This window comes from Hyla sarda, chromosome 2 (assembly GCF_029499605.1).
Source record: "Hyla sarda isolate aHylSar1 chromosome 2, aHylSar1.hap1, whole genome shotgun sequence".
NCBI lineage: Eukaryota > Metazoa > Chordata > Amphibia > Anura > Hylidae > Hyla > Hyla sarda.
This window is the reverse complement of record NC_079190.1, coordinates 16,347,775-16,365,180: the sequence shown is the minus strand read 5'-3', so window position 1 is coordinate 16,365,180 and position 17,406 is coordinate 16,347,775. Positions and strand designations below refer to the sequence as shown.

The 17,406-nt window shown below is 47.7% G+C and overlaps 1 protein-coding gene across 1 annotated transcript in view; it reads right to left on the bottom strand.

Annotated features, from left to right (window-relative positions):
- Positions 1–938: 938 nt before the first annotated feature.
- LOC130357340 (involucrin-like) overlaps positions 939–17,406 on the bottom strand; it is a 49,014-nt gene continuing 32,546 nt past the window's right edge. The window contains exon 6 of the mRNA XM_056560026.1: positions 939–1,110. Within this exon, the coding sequence (XP_056416001.1) occupies positions 939–1,110 (172 nt within the window). The remainder of the gene's footprint in view (positions 1,111–17,406) is intronic.

The following is a 17,406-nucleotide window of genomic DNA, read 5'->3' as shown; positions in this document are numbered from 1 at the left end:
CAAAATTAGGGGGTTTGTGTGCCTAACTAGGAGAGGAAGGGGAGAACTGCAGCGCATCCATGACCTTTAAAAGGATGCAAGGTCCCGCGAGCTAACTAAGCAGTAAAAACCCATGTATTATGACTCTCCTCACAAAGAAACCCCCATTTAGGTGGAAGAAATATATGGACTATGATCTGGAGCACCCAAATGTCTCTATGCTATTCTAGAGTATATGTATATATAAATATAGATGAATACTAACCCCCACACACATATAACATATCATGCGTATAAAACGATAATCGCTAGTGTGAATAAGTAAAATAGGGGAAAAAAAAAACTCTTGGTCCATATCTCTAGAAAAATAATCGATCATAGTAATACCAGAAGGAATGGTAGTTATTTATATAGTGAATGATTAGAAAATGATAATGACTAGAGAAAGCGCATGACCTGCAAGGATCAACCCAACCAATAATTGAGGAATAAGAGGATGACCTGCAAGGATCAACCCAACCAATAAATGAGGAATAAGAGGTCAGGGTAAATAGTACATATGGAGATTAATCCAACTATGTGGACCCTAATTAAATAACCTAAATAGATAGATTAGGAAATTCAAAAACCAGATGGTTAGAGGCTCAAAAGCTGGAGCGGCTTGGAAATCCCAAGGGGGGGGATAACATGCGGGGGCCCCTTGTGACCTGCAACATACACCAGGGCAAAAACTAGGGGAGAGTGACAGGGGATAGACAGGGGCCTAGGGTGCCTAATCTATCCCTGATCTAGCTAGAATGCCCTAATCCCTAGGCAGGGTGGACGCCCTAATAAGGGCGGCCCCGCTCACGTACCTCCTACTTGGCCTCATAGAGCCCTAACTATATGGTGATACTGACTGATAGGCCCACTAGGGTCTCCACTAACTGCCTAGGAATCACCATAAAGGTGAGAGCAGGTCACAGAAAGCACGCATAATTTAGTTGTTCATTTAGCCCCTCCGGGCCACTAGTACCTAGTTCATAGATCCAGCGACACTCTTTCTGTAATAACCGTTGATCGAAATTTCCCCCTCTGGGTGAAGGTTCCACTTTTTCAATCCCAAAGAACTTTAAATTGTTGGAGTCATTCCTGTGAAAACAGTTCATATGTCTAGCTAAGGGAGTATCTCGGTCATGCCTCACATCTCCAAGGTGTTCAAGGATCCGTTTCTTAAATTCTCTAAAGGTTTTTCCTATGTACTTTTTAAGGCACGGACAAATAGCCATGTAGATGATGCCTCGTGTGGTACAGTTAATAAAATTACGGATCCTGAACTCTCTACCTGTGCTTGCACTTCGAAAGGATTTATTCCTTATACCTCACCCTCCATAGTAATACACTAGACACATATATACCTCACCCTCCATAGTAATATACTAGACACACATATATACCTCACCCTCCATAGTAATACACTAGACACATATATACCTCACCCTCCATAGTAATATACTAGACACACATATATCTCACCCTCCATAGTAATACACTAGTAATACACATATATACCTCACCCTCCATAGTAATACACTAGACACACATATATATACCTCACCCTCCATAGTAATACACTAGACACACATATATCTCACCCTCCATAGTAATACACTAGACACACATATATATACCTCACCCTCCATAGTAATACACTAGACACACATATATCTCACCCTCCATAGTAATACACTAGACACACATATACCTCACCCTCCATAGTAATACACTAGACACATATATACCTCACCCTCCATAGTAATACACTAGACACACATATACCTCACCCTCCATAGTAATACACTAGACACATATACCTCACCCTCCATAGTAATATACTAGACACACATATATCTCACCCTCCATAGTAATACACTAGACACATATATACCTCACCCTCCATAGTAATACACTAGACACACATATATACCTCACCCTCCATAGTAATACACTAGACACACATATATCTCACCCTCCATAGTAATACACATATATACCTCACCCTCCATTTATACTTCTAGCACTCTAAGCAGAACTACCTGTGCTTAAAGGGGTATTCTAGCCGTAAGAAATGTATCCACAGGATAGGTGACTGATTGAGGGTGTTGTTGGGGGGATGTGACCTCTAGAACAGCCCACAATCTCTAGAATGGAACTCCTACTATCTGTGCTGGAGTAAGCGGTGGATGGGACGCACTTCATTCACTGTCTATGGGTGCACTGGAGATACCTGAGCAATATACTTGGGTATCTCTGGCACTATGTGTGGTGCCTTGGGGTGGGGGGGGGGGGGGGGGGGGGGGGGGGGGGGGGGGGTGTATGGCAGTTGTGGTGTTGCTATGCGGTATATCAAGAGTGTAATTAACTCTTGTCAGTCGTGACGCCAGGGTGAGGGTTAATACTGTGATGCTTGGCCTATCGCCACCCTTCCCAAAAGCGATAAGGAGATGTAGAATAAAGGAATGTCCACAACCAGAGCTTTGCTGAAAACTTTCAGAAACTTTACTGAAGATTTTCTGTAACATGGCATAACAGAAACAGTCCTTATAACAAAGTCTATATACAGCTTAGTGGAGATTGACGTATGGTTGGGACTTTCGTAAGTTCTTTAGCTTAGTAGGATTTTGTAAGCACAGATCCGCTGGATTTAGGGGTATGTTTAGGTCCAGTGATCCTGCTAGCATTTGCGAGGAAGTTGTAAGAACTCACTGTTAGATTCAGGCCGAGGCCGGCAGGATTTGGCCCAGTAATGGTTGATGACAGCTGCACAGATCTTTTCTCATCAGCAGCCCACGAGGAAAGAGAAAGATTATTGGCTGCAGCTCCCTTATATGGGCAGGGGCTGGCCATTTTGGGATTGGTCCTTGCCATCTGTCATTCACCGTTACAAAGTGTTGTGGGTAATCACATGACCCATGAATCACCAAAGGTCCTTTTACCTACCATAGAGTTCTGAAGCCCCGTCACATGACCCATGAATCACCAAAGGTCCTTTTACCTACCATAGAGTTCTGAAGCCCCGTCACATGACCCATGAATCACCAAAGGTCCTTTTACCTACCATAGAGTTCTGAAGCCCCGTCACATGACCCATGAATCGCCAAAGGTCCTTTTACCTACCATAGAGTTCTGAAGCCCCGTCACATGACCCATGAATCCCCAAAGGTCCTTTTACCTACCATAGAGTTCTGAAGCCCCGTCACATGACCCATGAATCACCAAAGGTCCTTTTACCTACCATAGAGTTCTGAAGCCCCGTCACATGACCCATGAATCACCAAAGGTCCTTTTACCTACCATAGAGTTCTGAAGCCCCGTCACATGACCCATGAATCGCCAAAGGTCCTTTTACCTACCATAGAGTTCTGAAGCCCCGTCCCATGACCCATGAATCACCAAAGGTCCTTTTACCTACCATAGAGTTCTGAAGCCCCGTCACATGACCCATGAATCCCCAAAGGTCCTTTTACCTACCATAGAGTTCTGAAGCCCCGTCACATGACCCAAAGGCCCTGCGACGCTATGCAGGTAATAAAAATATTATACATAGTATTTACACACTTAATTTAACACCATATTAACTAGATGAGGGGTGACTAGGGGATGACTAGGGAAGTGGACCCCCGCAGTTCCAAGGAACTCTGACTTTGGGGACCCCCAACCAAGGTATTGTATGCAATACGGTACTGGGACACCACATATGGATAGGGGATGTTTGTTTTTTTTAGGACTGGAACAACCCTCTAAATCTATACCACTATACAAGCAAGACTGCAGGGATTATAGATTCCCCCTTACCAAAGTCATGTCCCCCTTTTCTTCTAACTTGGGGGGGTTCCCAATATAAATAGTGAGTGGCTTTTCCTGCTTCGCGGTGATCCTGATAACTTGCACAGTGACTGGTTTCTCCGTCGCCGTTGTCCGTGAAAGCTTTTAAGCCACAGATGCTCCTGATACCAGGCGTACAATTCTACTGCAAAGGAATGGACACGTCTCCTCCCGCCGCAGACAGAATCTCTGAAATGAAGTGCTCTTTCATTTCATTAACCAGGGCATCTGGCCGCACAGTAATCCCATTACCCCGGCCCGCTACATTGTTCTGGCTTCTGTTTTTCCGTAAAGACGCCGGGCTCATCATCCCTGACCCCTTCAAAACCTCATTCTCCACAACACATTGTTCCATCTCCAGCAAGCCGGGGAGGCACACTGGTAAAAGTCTGCGCATGCCCAAAGATGGCGAAATCTCCTACCCACTCAGACTTATATTATTGTTCATAGGGGGCGGTAGAGGGCTTCCCAACTACCATGTGTCATCTATAATACTGTGTCTTCTTGTATTACTTAGGGGTCTTTCATTAAAGGGGTACTCTGCCCCTAGACATCTTATTCCCGTCCAAAGGATAGGGGATAAGATGTCCGATTGCAGGGGTCCCACCTCTGGGGACCCCCACAATCTTGCTGCTGCACCCGGCATTCGTTTAGAGCAGTGGTCTCCAACCTGCGGACCTCCAGATGTTGCAAAACTACAACTCCCAGCATGCCCGGACAGCCATCGGCTGTCCGGGCATGCTGGGAGTTGTAGTTTTGCAACATCTGGAGGTCCACAGGTTGGAGACCACCGGTTTAGAGCCTCGGGTGCAGCGCCGGAGGCTCGTGACATCACGGCCACACCCCCTCAATGCAAGTCTATGGGAGGGGGCGTGATTGCTCACCGGAGTACCCCTTTAAGGAGAGGCGACTAGGGGCTGTCCCACCTTAGGAACCCTACCTGAACGAATTTACTCTGTCTTTGGGGACCTCTACACTAGGTACTGGATGCAATACGGTACCGGGACACCACATATATATATATATATATATATATATATATGTAATAATTCCCTACACAATAAAAATTCAATTTGCCCCCTTTTCAAAAACAACAAACAAACAAAAAAAAATTTTTTTTTTTTATATTGCCACATGTGTTAATGTTTGTTACTGAAATTTTTATGCGTCATTAAGAACTAAATATTATAGAATTAAATATTGTTGAAGGAGTAGTGCAGTGAAAGATAATTTCTCCCCTATAAAAAGTAAAGGGGATAAGTTATAGATCGCGGGGGGGTCCGACCACTGGGACCCCCATGATCTCCTGAACGGGACCCGGCCGTCTTCGCAGCCGACACCCCCCCCCCCCATGTATCTCTATGGGCCGCTACTCCATGCGGGGGTTTGGCATGCCCCCTTCCGGCAGATTGCCAGGGCCCCGTTCAGGAGATCGTGGGGAGTCCCAGCGGTTGGACCCTTTAATTCACCCCCCCCCCCCCAATCTATAACTTATCCCCTTTCCTTTGGATAGGGGATAAGTTACCTTCCACTAAAGAACTCCTTAAAAGGAAATATGCAGCAAAAATAAACATGACATTGCGGCGTTCGTGCTTCCCCGCCTTTCCCATAGTTTTGTATGGGGCGGGGGTGTACCGTTGACCTCACTGAGGTCGACGGTGTACGCATTAGCCGGCGCACGGCGCGGCAATGCGGGAACCCCATTCAGGAGATTTTTAAATAGAAGTAATTTACAAATCTGCTTAAATTTATGTCACCAGTTGATTTAGGAAAAAAAATTTCCACTGGAGTAGCCCTTTAACCCCATAAGGACCCAGCCATTTTACACCTTAGGACCCGGCCATTTTTTGCACATCTGACCACTGTCATTTTAAACATTAATAACTCTGGAATGCTTTTAGTTATCATTCTGATTCCGAGATTGTTTTTTCGTGACATATTCTACTTTAACATAGTGGTAAAAATTTTTGGTAACTTGCATCATTTCTTGGTGACAAATCCCAAAATTTGATGAAAAATTTTAAAATTTTGCATTTTTCTAACTTTGAAGCTCTCTGCTTGTAAGGAAAATGGATATTCAAAATATATATATATTTTTGATTCACATATACAATATGTCTACTTTATGTTTGCATCATAAAATTGACAAGTTTTTACTTTTGGAAGACATCAGAGGGCTTCAAAGTTCAGCAGCAATTTTCCAATTTTTCACAAAATTTCCAAAATCACAATTTTTCAGGGACCAGTTCAGGTTTGAAGTGGATTTGAAGTTTCTTCATCTTATAAATACCCCACAAATGACCCCATTATAAAAACTGAACCCCCCAAAGTATTCAATATGACATTCAGTCAGCGTTTTAACCCTTTAGGTGTTTCACAGGAATAGCAGCAAAGTGAAGGAGAAAATTCACAATCTTCATTTTTTACACTCGCATGTTCTTGTAGACCCAATTTTTGAATTTTTACAAGGGGTAAAAGGAGAAAATGTATACTTATATTTGTAGCCCAATTTCTCTAGAGTAAGCACATACCTCATATGTCTATGTAAAGTGTTCGGCGGGCGCAGTAGAGGGCTCAGAAGGGAAGGAGTGACAAAGTGATTTTGGAGAGTACATTTTTCTGAAATGGTTTTTGGGGGGCATGTTGCATTTAGGAAGCCCCTATGGTGCCAGAACAGCAAAAAAAAAAAAACACATGGCATACTATTTTGGAAACTAGACCCCTTGAGGAACGTAACAAGGAATAAAATGAGCCTTAAAACCCCACAGGTGTTTCCCAACTTTTGCATATGTAAAAAAAAAAAAAAAATTCACTAAAATGTGTGTTTCCCCCCAAAATTTCACATTTTTGCAAGGGTTAATAGCGGAAAATACCCCCCAAAATTTGTAACCCCATCTCTTCTGAGTATGGAGGTACCCCATAAGTTGACCTGAAGTGCACTACGGGCGAACTACAATGCTCAGAAAAGGAGTCATATTTGGCTTTTTGAGAGCGAATTTTGCTCGGGGGGCATGTCGCATTTAGGAAGCCCCTATGGTGCCAGGACAGCAAAAAATACCCACATGGCATACCATTTTGGAAAATAGACCCCTTGAGGAACGTAACAAGGGGTACAGTGAGCATTTACCCCCCACTGGTGTCTGTCAGATCTGTGGAACAGTGGGCTGTACAAAATTTTTAATTTGCACAGCCCACTGTTCCAAGGATCTGTCAGACACCAGTGGGGTGTAAATTCTTACTGCACCCCTCATTACATTCCGTGAGGGGTGTAGTTTCCGAAATGGGGTCACATGTGTTTTTTTTTTATTTTTGCGTTTGTCAAAACCACTGTAACAATCAGCCACCCCTGTGCAAATCACCTCAAATGTACATGGTGCACTCTCCCTTCTGGGCCTTGTTGTGCGCCCCCAGAGCCCTTTGCGCCCACATATGGGATATCTCCGTAGTTGGGAGAAATTGCATTACAAATTTTGGGGGGCTTTTTTCCCTTTTACCTGTTGAAAAGTGAAAAGTATAGGGCAACTCCAGCATGTTAGTGTAAAAAATTTATTTTTCCTAACATGCTGGTGTAGACCCCAACTTCACTTTTTCATAAGGGGTGAAAGGAGAAAAAGCCCCCAAAATTTGTTAGGCAATTTCTCCCGAGTACGGCGATACCCCATATGTGACCCTAAACTGTTGCCTTGAAATACGACAGGGCTCCAAAGTGAGAGAGCGCCATGCGCATTTGAGGCCTGAATTAGGGATTTGCATAGGGGTGGACATAGGGGTATACTACGCCAGTGATTCCCAAACAGGGTGCCTCCAGCTGTTGCTAAACTCCGAGCATGCCTGGACAGTCAATGGCTGTCCGGCAATACTGGGAGTTGTTGTTTTGCAACAGCTGGAGGCACCATTTTGAAAACAGTGGCGTACCAGGCGTTTTCATTTTTATTGGGGAGGGGAGGGGGGCTGTGTAGGGGTATGTGTATATGTAGTGTTTTTTACTTTTCATTTTATTTTGTGTTAGTGTAGTGTAGTGTTTTTAGGGTACAGTCACACGGGCGGGGGATTACAGCGAGTTTCCCGCTGCGAGTTTGAGATGCAGCGCAAAATTTGCTGCATCGCAAACTTGCAGCCTGATACTCACTGTAAGCCCCCTGCCCATGTGAATGTACCCTGTACATTCACAGGGGGGGGGGGGACCTCCAGCTGTTGCAAAACTACAACTCCCAGCATCTACAGTCTATCAGTGCATGCTGGTAGTTATAGTTTTGCAACAGCTGGAGGCACACGGGTTGGGAAACACTGAGTTAGGAAACAGACAATGTTTCCCAACCAGTGTGCCTCCAATTGTTGCAAAACCACTACTCCCAAACATTCTCAGGCATGCTGGAAGTAGTAGTTCGACAACATCTTTAGAGCCAGATGTTGCAGAACTACAACTCCCAGCATGCTTGGAGTTGTAGTTTTGCAACATCTGGAGGACTACAGTTTGCAGACCACTAATACCGTGGTTCCCAATCTGTGCCCTTCCAGATGTTTCAAAACTACAACTCCCAGTATGGCAAAACTGTCCAGGCATGCTGGGAGTTGTAGTTCTGTAACATCTTAAGGGCCAGATGTTACAGAACTACAACTCCCAGCATGCCTGGACAGTAAGTGCATGCTGAGGATGTGTAGTTTTGCAACATCTGATAGGGCACAGTGGTCCCAAAACTGTGGACCTCCAGATGTTGCAAAACTGCAACTCCCAGCATGCCCAGACGCCAAGGGCTATCTGGGCATGCTGGGAGTTGTAGTATACAGGGTCCCAATACAGCAATGCATGTCGCTTTACGGCGCCGTGCATTGCTATAAAGGGCCCGACCGCGGCTGAAGATCCACTCGCCTGTCGCCGCCGCCGCTGTCTTCATCACCGTGATCCGGGTCTTCAGTGACGAGGTAAGTACCGGGGCCGGTCCCCAGCACTCCCCCGTCCCCCGCCGCGTCCTCCGGTCTTCCTCCCGTCCTCTCCGGACTTCCAGGAGCCGGGCAGGGTGGGAAGAAGTAACCGCCCCCCCCCCCCCCCCTGCGATTGGTCGGTTAACTAACCGACAGATCCCAGGGGATCGGAGGAGGTGGCAGGCTTGCCACCTCGCTCCTAGCCTCCAGCATGGTCCTGGCTGTCTGTGACAGCCTGGATCATGCGAAATTACCGGGCGGTCGGGTCCCAGAGACCCGATCAGCCCGGTATCGCCGCAGATCGCATGGGCGATTTCCCCCGCGATTTGCGACGATCGCCGACATAGGGGGCCTACATGGCCCCCCTCGGCATTTGCCCTAGATGCCTGCTGAAGCATTTCAGCAGGCATCCGCTTCTGATCTCTGCCCGGCGAGCGGCAGGGACCGGAATACGCCAGGACGTCACAGGACGTCCTATGTCCTTAAGGCCCAGGGTGCCAGGACGTCCCCTGTCGTCCTGGGTCCTTAAGGGGTTAAAAGGGGTATCTGAAGGATAGAGGATAAGATGTCTGACCGCGGGGGTCCCTCCACTGGAGCTTCAGTGTTCGTGACGTCACTCCACGCCCCCTCCATTCATGTCTATGGGAGGAGGCGTGACGGCTACGTAGTAGCCGTCACGCCTCCTCCCATAGACATGAATGGAGGAGTCATGGCGGCTGTAGTCGCCAGTCATCCGGCCCAGAGTGGAGTTCACACTGTGCAGGGATGAGCGGGGTGCCAAGCTGAGGATCGCGGGGGTCCCCAGCGGCAGGACTCCCGCATTATACTCAGGGGTGAAGTCCTGGGGAAAAAAAGTGTAGGAACTCACCCAAGATTTCCACTCGGGGCTGATTTTGCAGGACTACTGCTAATGGGATCAGTGTTCCTGCTGTAGAAAAAGTGCAGGAACTCCGTTCCCATGCGTTCCTGCAGGACTTGAGCCCTGATTATACTGTAATATAAACACCTTCCGATTCACGGGTGCATGGGACTCCATCTCTGAACCCTCTATGACCGACATGGGATAAGTGAAATTTCACATTATTTATTAATATTTTCAGTGGGATCCGTGTTTCTGCTCTTTATACCGTACAATGTCTACACACCTCCCACACAGTGCCTTATCCTATACATCAATGCCTAAAGGAAATGAGGGAGCCTGGAGCATCGGTACAGCCCGGAGCACTATGAGGCGCTTATAATAAGTCAATATAGAAAGATTACGAGGTGGGAGACAATATCATCCTGACCTACATTCCACTAATCACTGTAGGTATGACACATGGATACAGCAAATGGGGGAAGTATACAACCGTATGACTTGTGCAGGTTATTACCGAAAGAGAACAGTATTATTGGAGTTTTATTCTTGTATATAGGAGGCAGTATTATTGTAGTTATATTCTTGTATATAGGAGCAGTATTATAGTAGTTATATTCTTGTATATAGGAGCAGTTGTCACGATGCCGGCTGGCAGGTAGTGGATCCTCTGTGCCAGCGAGGGATTGGCGTGGACCGTGCTAGTGGATCGGTTCTAAGTCACTACTGGTTTTCACCAGAGCCCGCCGCAAAGCGGGATGGTCTTGCTGCGGCGGTAGTGACCAGGTCGTATCCACTAGCAACGGCTCAACCTCTCTGACTGCTGAAGATAGGCGCGGTACAAGGGAGTAGACAGAAGCAAGGTCGGACGTAGCAGAAGGTCAGGGCAGGCAGCAAGGATCGTAGTCGGGGGCAACGGCAGGAGGTCTGGAACACAGGCTAGGAACACACAAGGAAACGCTTTCACTGGCACAATGGCAACAAGATCCGACGAGGGAGTGAAGGGGAAGTGAGGTATAAATAGGGAGTGCACAGGTGAACACACTAATTGGAACCACTGCGCCAATCAGCGGCGCAGTGGCCCTTTAAATCGCAGAGACCCGGCGCGCGCGCGCCCTAGGGAGCGGGGCCGCGCGCGCCGGGACAGGACAGACGGAGAGCGAGTCAGGTACGGGAGCCGGGATGCGCATCGCGAGCGGGCGCTACCCGCATCGCGAATCGCATCCCGGCTGGAGACGGTATCGCAGCGCACCGGGTCAGTGGAGCTGCCCGGAGCGCTGCGGTAGCGAGAGAGAAGCGAGCGCTCCGGGGAGGAGCGGGGACCCGGAGCGCTCGGCGTAACAGTACCCCCCCCCTTGGGTCTCCCCCTCTTCTTAGAGCCTGAGAACCTGAGGAGCAGACTTTTGTCTAGGATGTTGTCCTCAGGTTCCCAGGATCTCTCTTCAGGTCCACAGCCCTCCCAATCCACCAAAAAGAACCTTTTTCCTCTGACCGTCTTGGAGGCCAGTATCTCTTTCACTGAGAAGACGTCAGAAGAACCGGAGACAGGAGTGGGAGAAACTAATTTGGGAGAGAAACGGTTGATGATGAGTGGTTTAAGAAGAGAGACATGAAAGGCATTAGGAATACGGAGAGAAGGAGGAAGAAGAAGTTTGTAAGAGACAGGATTAATTTGGCACAAGACTTTGAAAGGACCAAGATAGCGTGGACCCAGTTTGTAACTGGGGACACGAAAGCGGACATATTTAGCGGAGAGCCATACCTTGTCTCCTGGAGCAAAAATGGGGGGAGCTCTTCTTTTCTTATCGGCAAACTTTTTCATGCGAGATGAAGCCTGTAAAAGAGAATCTTGGGTCTCTTTCCATATGGTGGAAAGATCACGAGTCACTTCATCTACAGCGGGCAAACCAGAGGGCAAGGGAGTAGGGAGGGGGGGAAGAGGGTGACGGCCGTACACCACGAAAAATGGGGATTTGGAGGAAGATTCAGAGACTCTAAAGTTATACGAGAATTCGGCCCATGGTAGAAGATCTGCCCAATCATCCTGGCGGGAGGAAACAAAATGTCGTAAATAATCACCCAAGACCTGGTTAATTCTTTCTACTTGTCCATTGGATTGAGGATGATATGCAGAAGAAAAGTTTAATTTAATCTTGAGTTGTTTACAGAGAGCCCTCCAGAATTTTGACACGAATTGGACGCCTCTATCCGAGACTATCTGTGTGGGCAACCCGTGAAGACGAAAAATGTGTACAAAAAATTGTTTAGCCAACTGAGGCGCTGAAGGAAGACCAGGAAGAGGGATGAAATGTGCCATCTTGGAGAATCGATCAACGACCACCCAAACAACAGTGTTGCCACGGGATGGGGGTAGGTCTGTAATAAAATCCATACCAATCAGAGACCAAGGCTGTTCGGGGACAGGCAGAGGATGAAGAAAACCAGCGGGCTTCTGGCGAGGAGTCTTATCCCGGGCACAGACAGTGCAGGCTCGCACAAAGTCCACGACATCCGTCTCCAGAGTCGGCCACCAATAGAAGCGAGAGATGAGTTGCACAGATTTCTTAATGCCTGCATGACCTGCGAGATGGGAGGAGTGACCCCATTTGAGGATTCCGAGGCGTTGGCGTGGAGAGACGAAGGTCTTTCCTGGAGGAGTTTGCCTGATGGAGGCTGGAGAAGTGGAAATCAGGCAGTCAGGAGGAATGATGTGTTGCGGAGAGAGTTCAACTTCCGAGGCATCCGAGGAACGAGAGAGAGCATCGGCCCTAATGTTCTTATCGGCAGGCCGAAAGTGAATTTCAAAATTAAATCGGGCAAAGAACAGAGACCACCTGGCCTGGCGAGGATTCAGCCGTTGGGCAGACTGGAGATAGGAGAGATTCTTGTGATCGGTGTAAATAATAACTGGAAATCTTGATCCCTCCAGCAGATGCCTCCATTCCTCAAGTGCTAATTTAATGGCTAGAAGCTCTCGATCCCCGATGGAGTAGTTCCTCTCCGCCGGAGAGAAGGTCCTAGAAAAAAAACCACAAGTAACAGCATGCCCGGAAGAATTTTTTTGTAGAAGGACCGCTCCAGCTCCTACAGAGGAGGCATCAACCTCCAATAGGAAGGGTTTAGATGGGTCAGGTCTGGAGAGCACGGGAGCCGAAGAAAAGGCAGACTTGAGCCGTTTGAAGGCGTCTTCCGCTTGAGGAGGCCAAGACTTGGGATTGGCATTTTTTTTGGTTAAAGCCACGATAGGGGCCACAACGGTAGAAAAATGTGGAATAAATTGCCTGTAATAATTGGCGAACCCCAAAAAACGTTGGATAGCACGGAGTCCGGAGGGGCGTGGCCAATCTAAGACGGCAGAGAGTTTGTCTGGATCCATTTGTAGTCCCTGGCCAGAGACCAAGTATCCTAGGAAAGGAAGAGATTGGCATTCAAACAGACATTTCTCTATCTTGGCATAAAGTTGATTGTCATGAAGTCTCTGAAGAACCATACGGACATGCTGGCGGTGTTCTTCTAGATTGGCAGAAAAAATCAGGATATCGTCCAGATATACAACAACACAGGAGTATAAGAGATCACGAAAAATGTCATTAACAAAGTCTTGGAAGACGGCAGGGGCGTTGCACAGGCCAAAGGGCATGACCAGATACTCAAAGTGTCCATCTCTAGTGTTAAATGCCGTTTTCCATTCATCCCCCTCTCTGATGCGGATGAGATTATAAGCACCTCTTAAGTCCAGTTTGGTAAAGATGTGGGCACCTTGGAGGCGATCAAAGAGTTCAGAGATAAGAGGTAGGGGGTAGCGGTTCTTTACCGTGATTTTATTAAGACCGCGGTAGTCAATGCAAGGACGTAGAGAGCCATCTTTTTTGGACACAAAGAAAAATCCGGCTCCGGCAGGAGAGGAGGATTTACGGATAAAGCCTTTTTTTAAATTTTCCTGGATATACTCCGACATAGCAAGAGTCTCTGGGGCGGACAGAGGATAGATTCTGCCCCGGGGTGGAGTAGTGCCCGGGAGGAGGTCAATAGGACAATCATAAGGCCTGTGAGGAGGTAGAGTCTCAGCTTGTTTTTTGCAAAAAACATCCGCAAAGTCCATATAGGCCTTAGGGAGACCGGTTACAGGGGGAACCACAGAGTCACGGCAAGGGGTACTGGGAACCGGTTTTAGGCAGTCCTTGAAACAAGAGGGCCCCCAACTCTTGATCTCCCCAGAGGACCAATCCAGGGTTGGGGAATGGAGTTGAAGCCAGGGTAGTCCAAGGAGGATTTCGGAAGTGCAATTGGGAAGGACCAAAAATTCAATCCTCTCGTGATGAGGTCCGATGCACATTAGAAGGGGCTCCGTGCGGTAACGTATGGTACAGTCCAATCTTTCATTGTTTACACAATTGATGTAGAGGGGTCTGGCGAGACTGGTCACTGGGATGTTGAACCTGTTGACGAGAGAGGCCAAAATAAAATTTCCTGCAGATCCGGAATCCAAGAAGGCCATAGTAGAGAAGGAGAAGGCAGAGGCAGATATCCGCACAGGCACAGTAAGACGTGGAGAAGCAGAGTAGACATCAAGGACTGTCTCACCTTTGTGCGGAGTCAGCGTACGTCTTTCCAGGCGGGGAGGACGGATAGGACAATCCTTCAGGAAGTGTTCGGTACTGGCACAGTACAAGCAGAGATTCTCCATGCGGCGTCGTGTCCTCTCTTGAGGTGTCAGGCGAGACCGGTCGACCTGCATAGCCTCCACGGCGGGAGGCACAGGAACGGATTGCAGGGGACCAGAGGAGAGAGGAGCCGGGGAGAAAAAACGCCTTGTGCAAACAAAGTCCATATCCTGGCGGAGCTCCTGACGCCTTTCGGAAAAACGCATGTCAATGCGAGTGGCAAGATGGATGAGTTCATGTAGGTTAGCAGGGATTTCTCGTGCGGCCAGAACATCTTTAATGTTGCTGGATAGGCCTTTTTTAAAGGTCGCGCAGAGGGCCTCATTATTCCAGGATAATTCTGAAGCAAGAGTACGGAATTGTACGGCGTACTCGCCAACGGAAGAATTACCCTGGACCAGGTTCAACAGGGCAGTCTCAGCAGAAGAGGCTCGGGCAGGTTCCTCAAAGACACTTCGAATTTCCGAGAAGAAGGAGTGTACAGAGGCAGTGACGGGGTCATTGCGGTCCCAGAGCGGTGTGGCCCATGACAGAGCTTTTCCAGACAGAAGGCTGACTACGAAAGCCACCTTAGACCTTTCAGTAGGGAACTGGTCCGACATCATCTCCAAGTGCAGGGAACATTGGGAAAGAAAGCCACGGCAAAACTTAGAGTCCCCATCAAATTTATCCGGCAAGGATAGTCGTAGACCAGAGGCGGCCACTCGCTGCGGAGGAGGTGCAGGAGCTGGCGGAGGAGATGATTGCTGAAGCTGTGGTAGTAGCTGCTGTAGCATCACGGTCAGTTGAGACAGCTGTTGGCCTTGTTGCGCTATCTGTTGTGACTGCTGGGCGACCACCGTGGTGAGGTCGGCGACAACTGGCAGAGGAACTTCAGCGGGATCCATGGCCGGATCTACTGTCACGATGCCGGCTGGCAGGTAGTGGATCCTCTGTGCCAGAGAGGGATTGGCGTGGACCGTGCTAGTGGATCGGTTCTAAGTCACTACTGGTTTTCACCAGAGCCCGCCGCAAAGCGGGATGGTCTTGCTGCGGCGGTAGTGACCAGGTCGTATCCACTAGCAACAGCTCAACCTCTCTGACTGCTGAAGATAGGCGCGGTACAAGGGAGTAGACAGAAGCAAGGTCGGACGTAGCAGAAGGTCAGGGCAGGCAGCAAGGATCGTAGTCGGGGGCAACGGCAGGAGGTCTGGAACACAGGCTAGGAACACACAAGGAAACGCTTTCACTGGCACAATGGCAACAAGATCCGGCGAGGGAGTGAAGGGGAAGTGAGGTATAAGTAGGGAGTGCACAGGTGAACACACTAATTGGAACCACTGCGCCAATCAGCGGCGCAGTGGCCCTTTAAATCGCAGAGACCCGGCGCGCGCGCGCCCTAGGGAGCGGGGCCGCGCGCGCCGGGACAGGACAGACGGAGAGCGAGTCAGGTACGGGAGCCGGGATGCGCATCGCGAGCGGGCGCTACCCGCATCGCGAATCGCATCCCGGCTGGAGACGGTATCGCAGCGCACCGGGTCAGTGGAGCTGCCCGGAGCGCTGCGGTAGCGAGAGAGAAGCGAGCGCTCCGGGGAGGAGCGGGGACCCGGAGCGCTCGGCGTAACAGCAGTATTATAGTAGTTATATTCTTGTATATAGGGAGCAGTATTATAGTAGTTATATTCTTGTATATATGAGCAGCATTATAGTAGTTATATTCTTGTATATAGGAGCAGTATTATAGTAGTTATATTCTTGTATATAGGAGCAGTATTATAGTAGATATATTCTTGTATATAGGAGGCAGTATTATCGTAGGTTTATTCTAGTATATAGGAGCAGTATTATAGTAGTTATATTCTTGTATATAGGAGTAGTATTATAGTAGTTATATTCTTGTACATAGGAGCAGTATTATAGTAGTTATATTCATGTATATAGGAGGCAATATTATAGTAGGTATATTCTTGTATATAGGAGGCAGTATTATACTTGTATTCTTGTACATAGGAGGCAGTATTATAGTTGGTAGATTCTTGTATATAGGAGTAGTATTATAGTAGTTATATTCTTGTACATAGGAGCAGTATTATAGTAGTTAAATTCTTGTATATAGGAGGCAGTGTTATAGTAGGTATATTCTTGTAAATAGGAGGCAGTATTATACTTGTTATATTCTTGTACATAGGAGGCAGTATAAAAGTAGTGTTAAAGTGATATAAATGAGGCAAACATTCCCATTTGTTTTTCATGGTACATAGTATCCAGCCTGTCACTTATTTGTCCCTTGGCTTGTAATTTATGGCCAGAAGCATTAACCCAAGTGCAGATTGCCTCACACAATGAGATCTTGCTGCTGAAGCGAGCTCTATAAATAGGATGACACAGGCACGGCTGGAGTGATGCTCTGCCTCGGGCTGCTCTGTGCAGGTCTTAAATATGGATGACCTGTTTTAATCATCACAATTTTGGCTGTTTTCCTCCCCGAATATCTGCAAACAACAGCACAAGCTTGTTTCATGCTATCAGTTATCCGGATAAGTACAGGGGAGGAAACCGGGAAGGAACACAACAAACAATGCAGAACTGGAAATAGACTCATCACAGCGAGGATCCTGCAGAGCATCTCATCACGCCAGTGTTTCCCAACCAAGGTGTAGATTTGCAACAGCTGGAGGCACTCTGGTTGAGAAACACTGGCATAATGATATCAGAACCAGCTACAGTGCCGAATAACAAAACCAGCTACAGTGCTGAATATCAGAACCAGCTAGTGCTGAATATCAGAACCAGCTACAGTGCTGAATATCAGAACCAGCTACAGTGCTGAATATCAGAACCAGCTACAGTGCTGAATATCAGAACCAGCTACAGTGCTGAATATCAGAACCAGCTACAGTGCTGAATATCAGAACCAGCTACAGTGCTGAATATCAGAACCAGCTACAGTGCTGAATATCAGAACCAGCTAGTGCTGAATATCAGAACCAGCTACAGTGCTGAATATCAGAACCAGCTACAGTGCTGAATATTAGAACCAGCTACAGTGCTGAATATTAGAACCAGCTACAGTGCTGAATATCGGAACCAGCTACAGTGCTGAATATTAGAACTAGCTACAGTGCTGAATATCAGAAC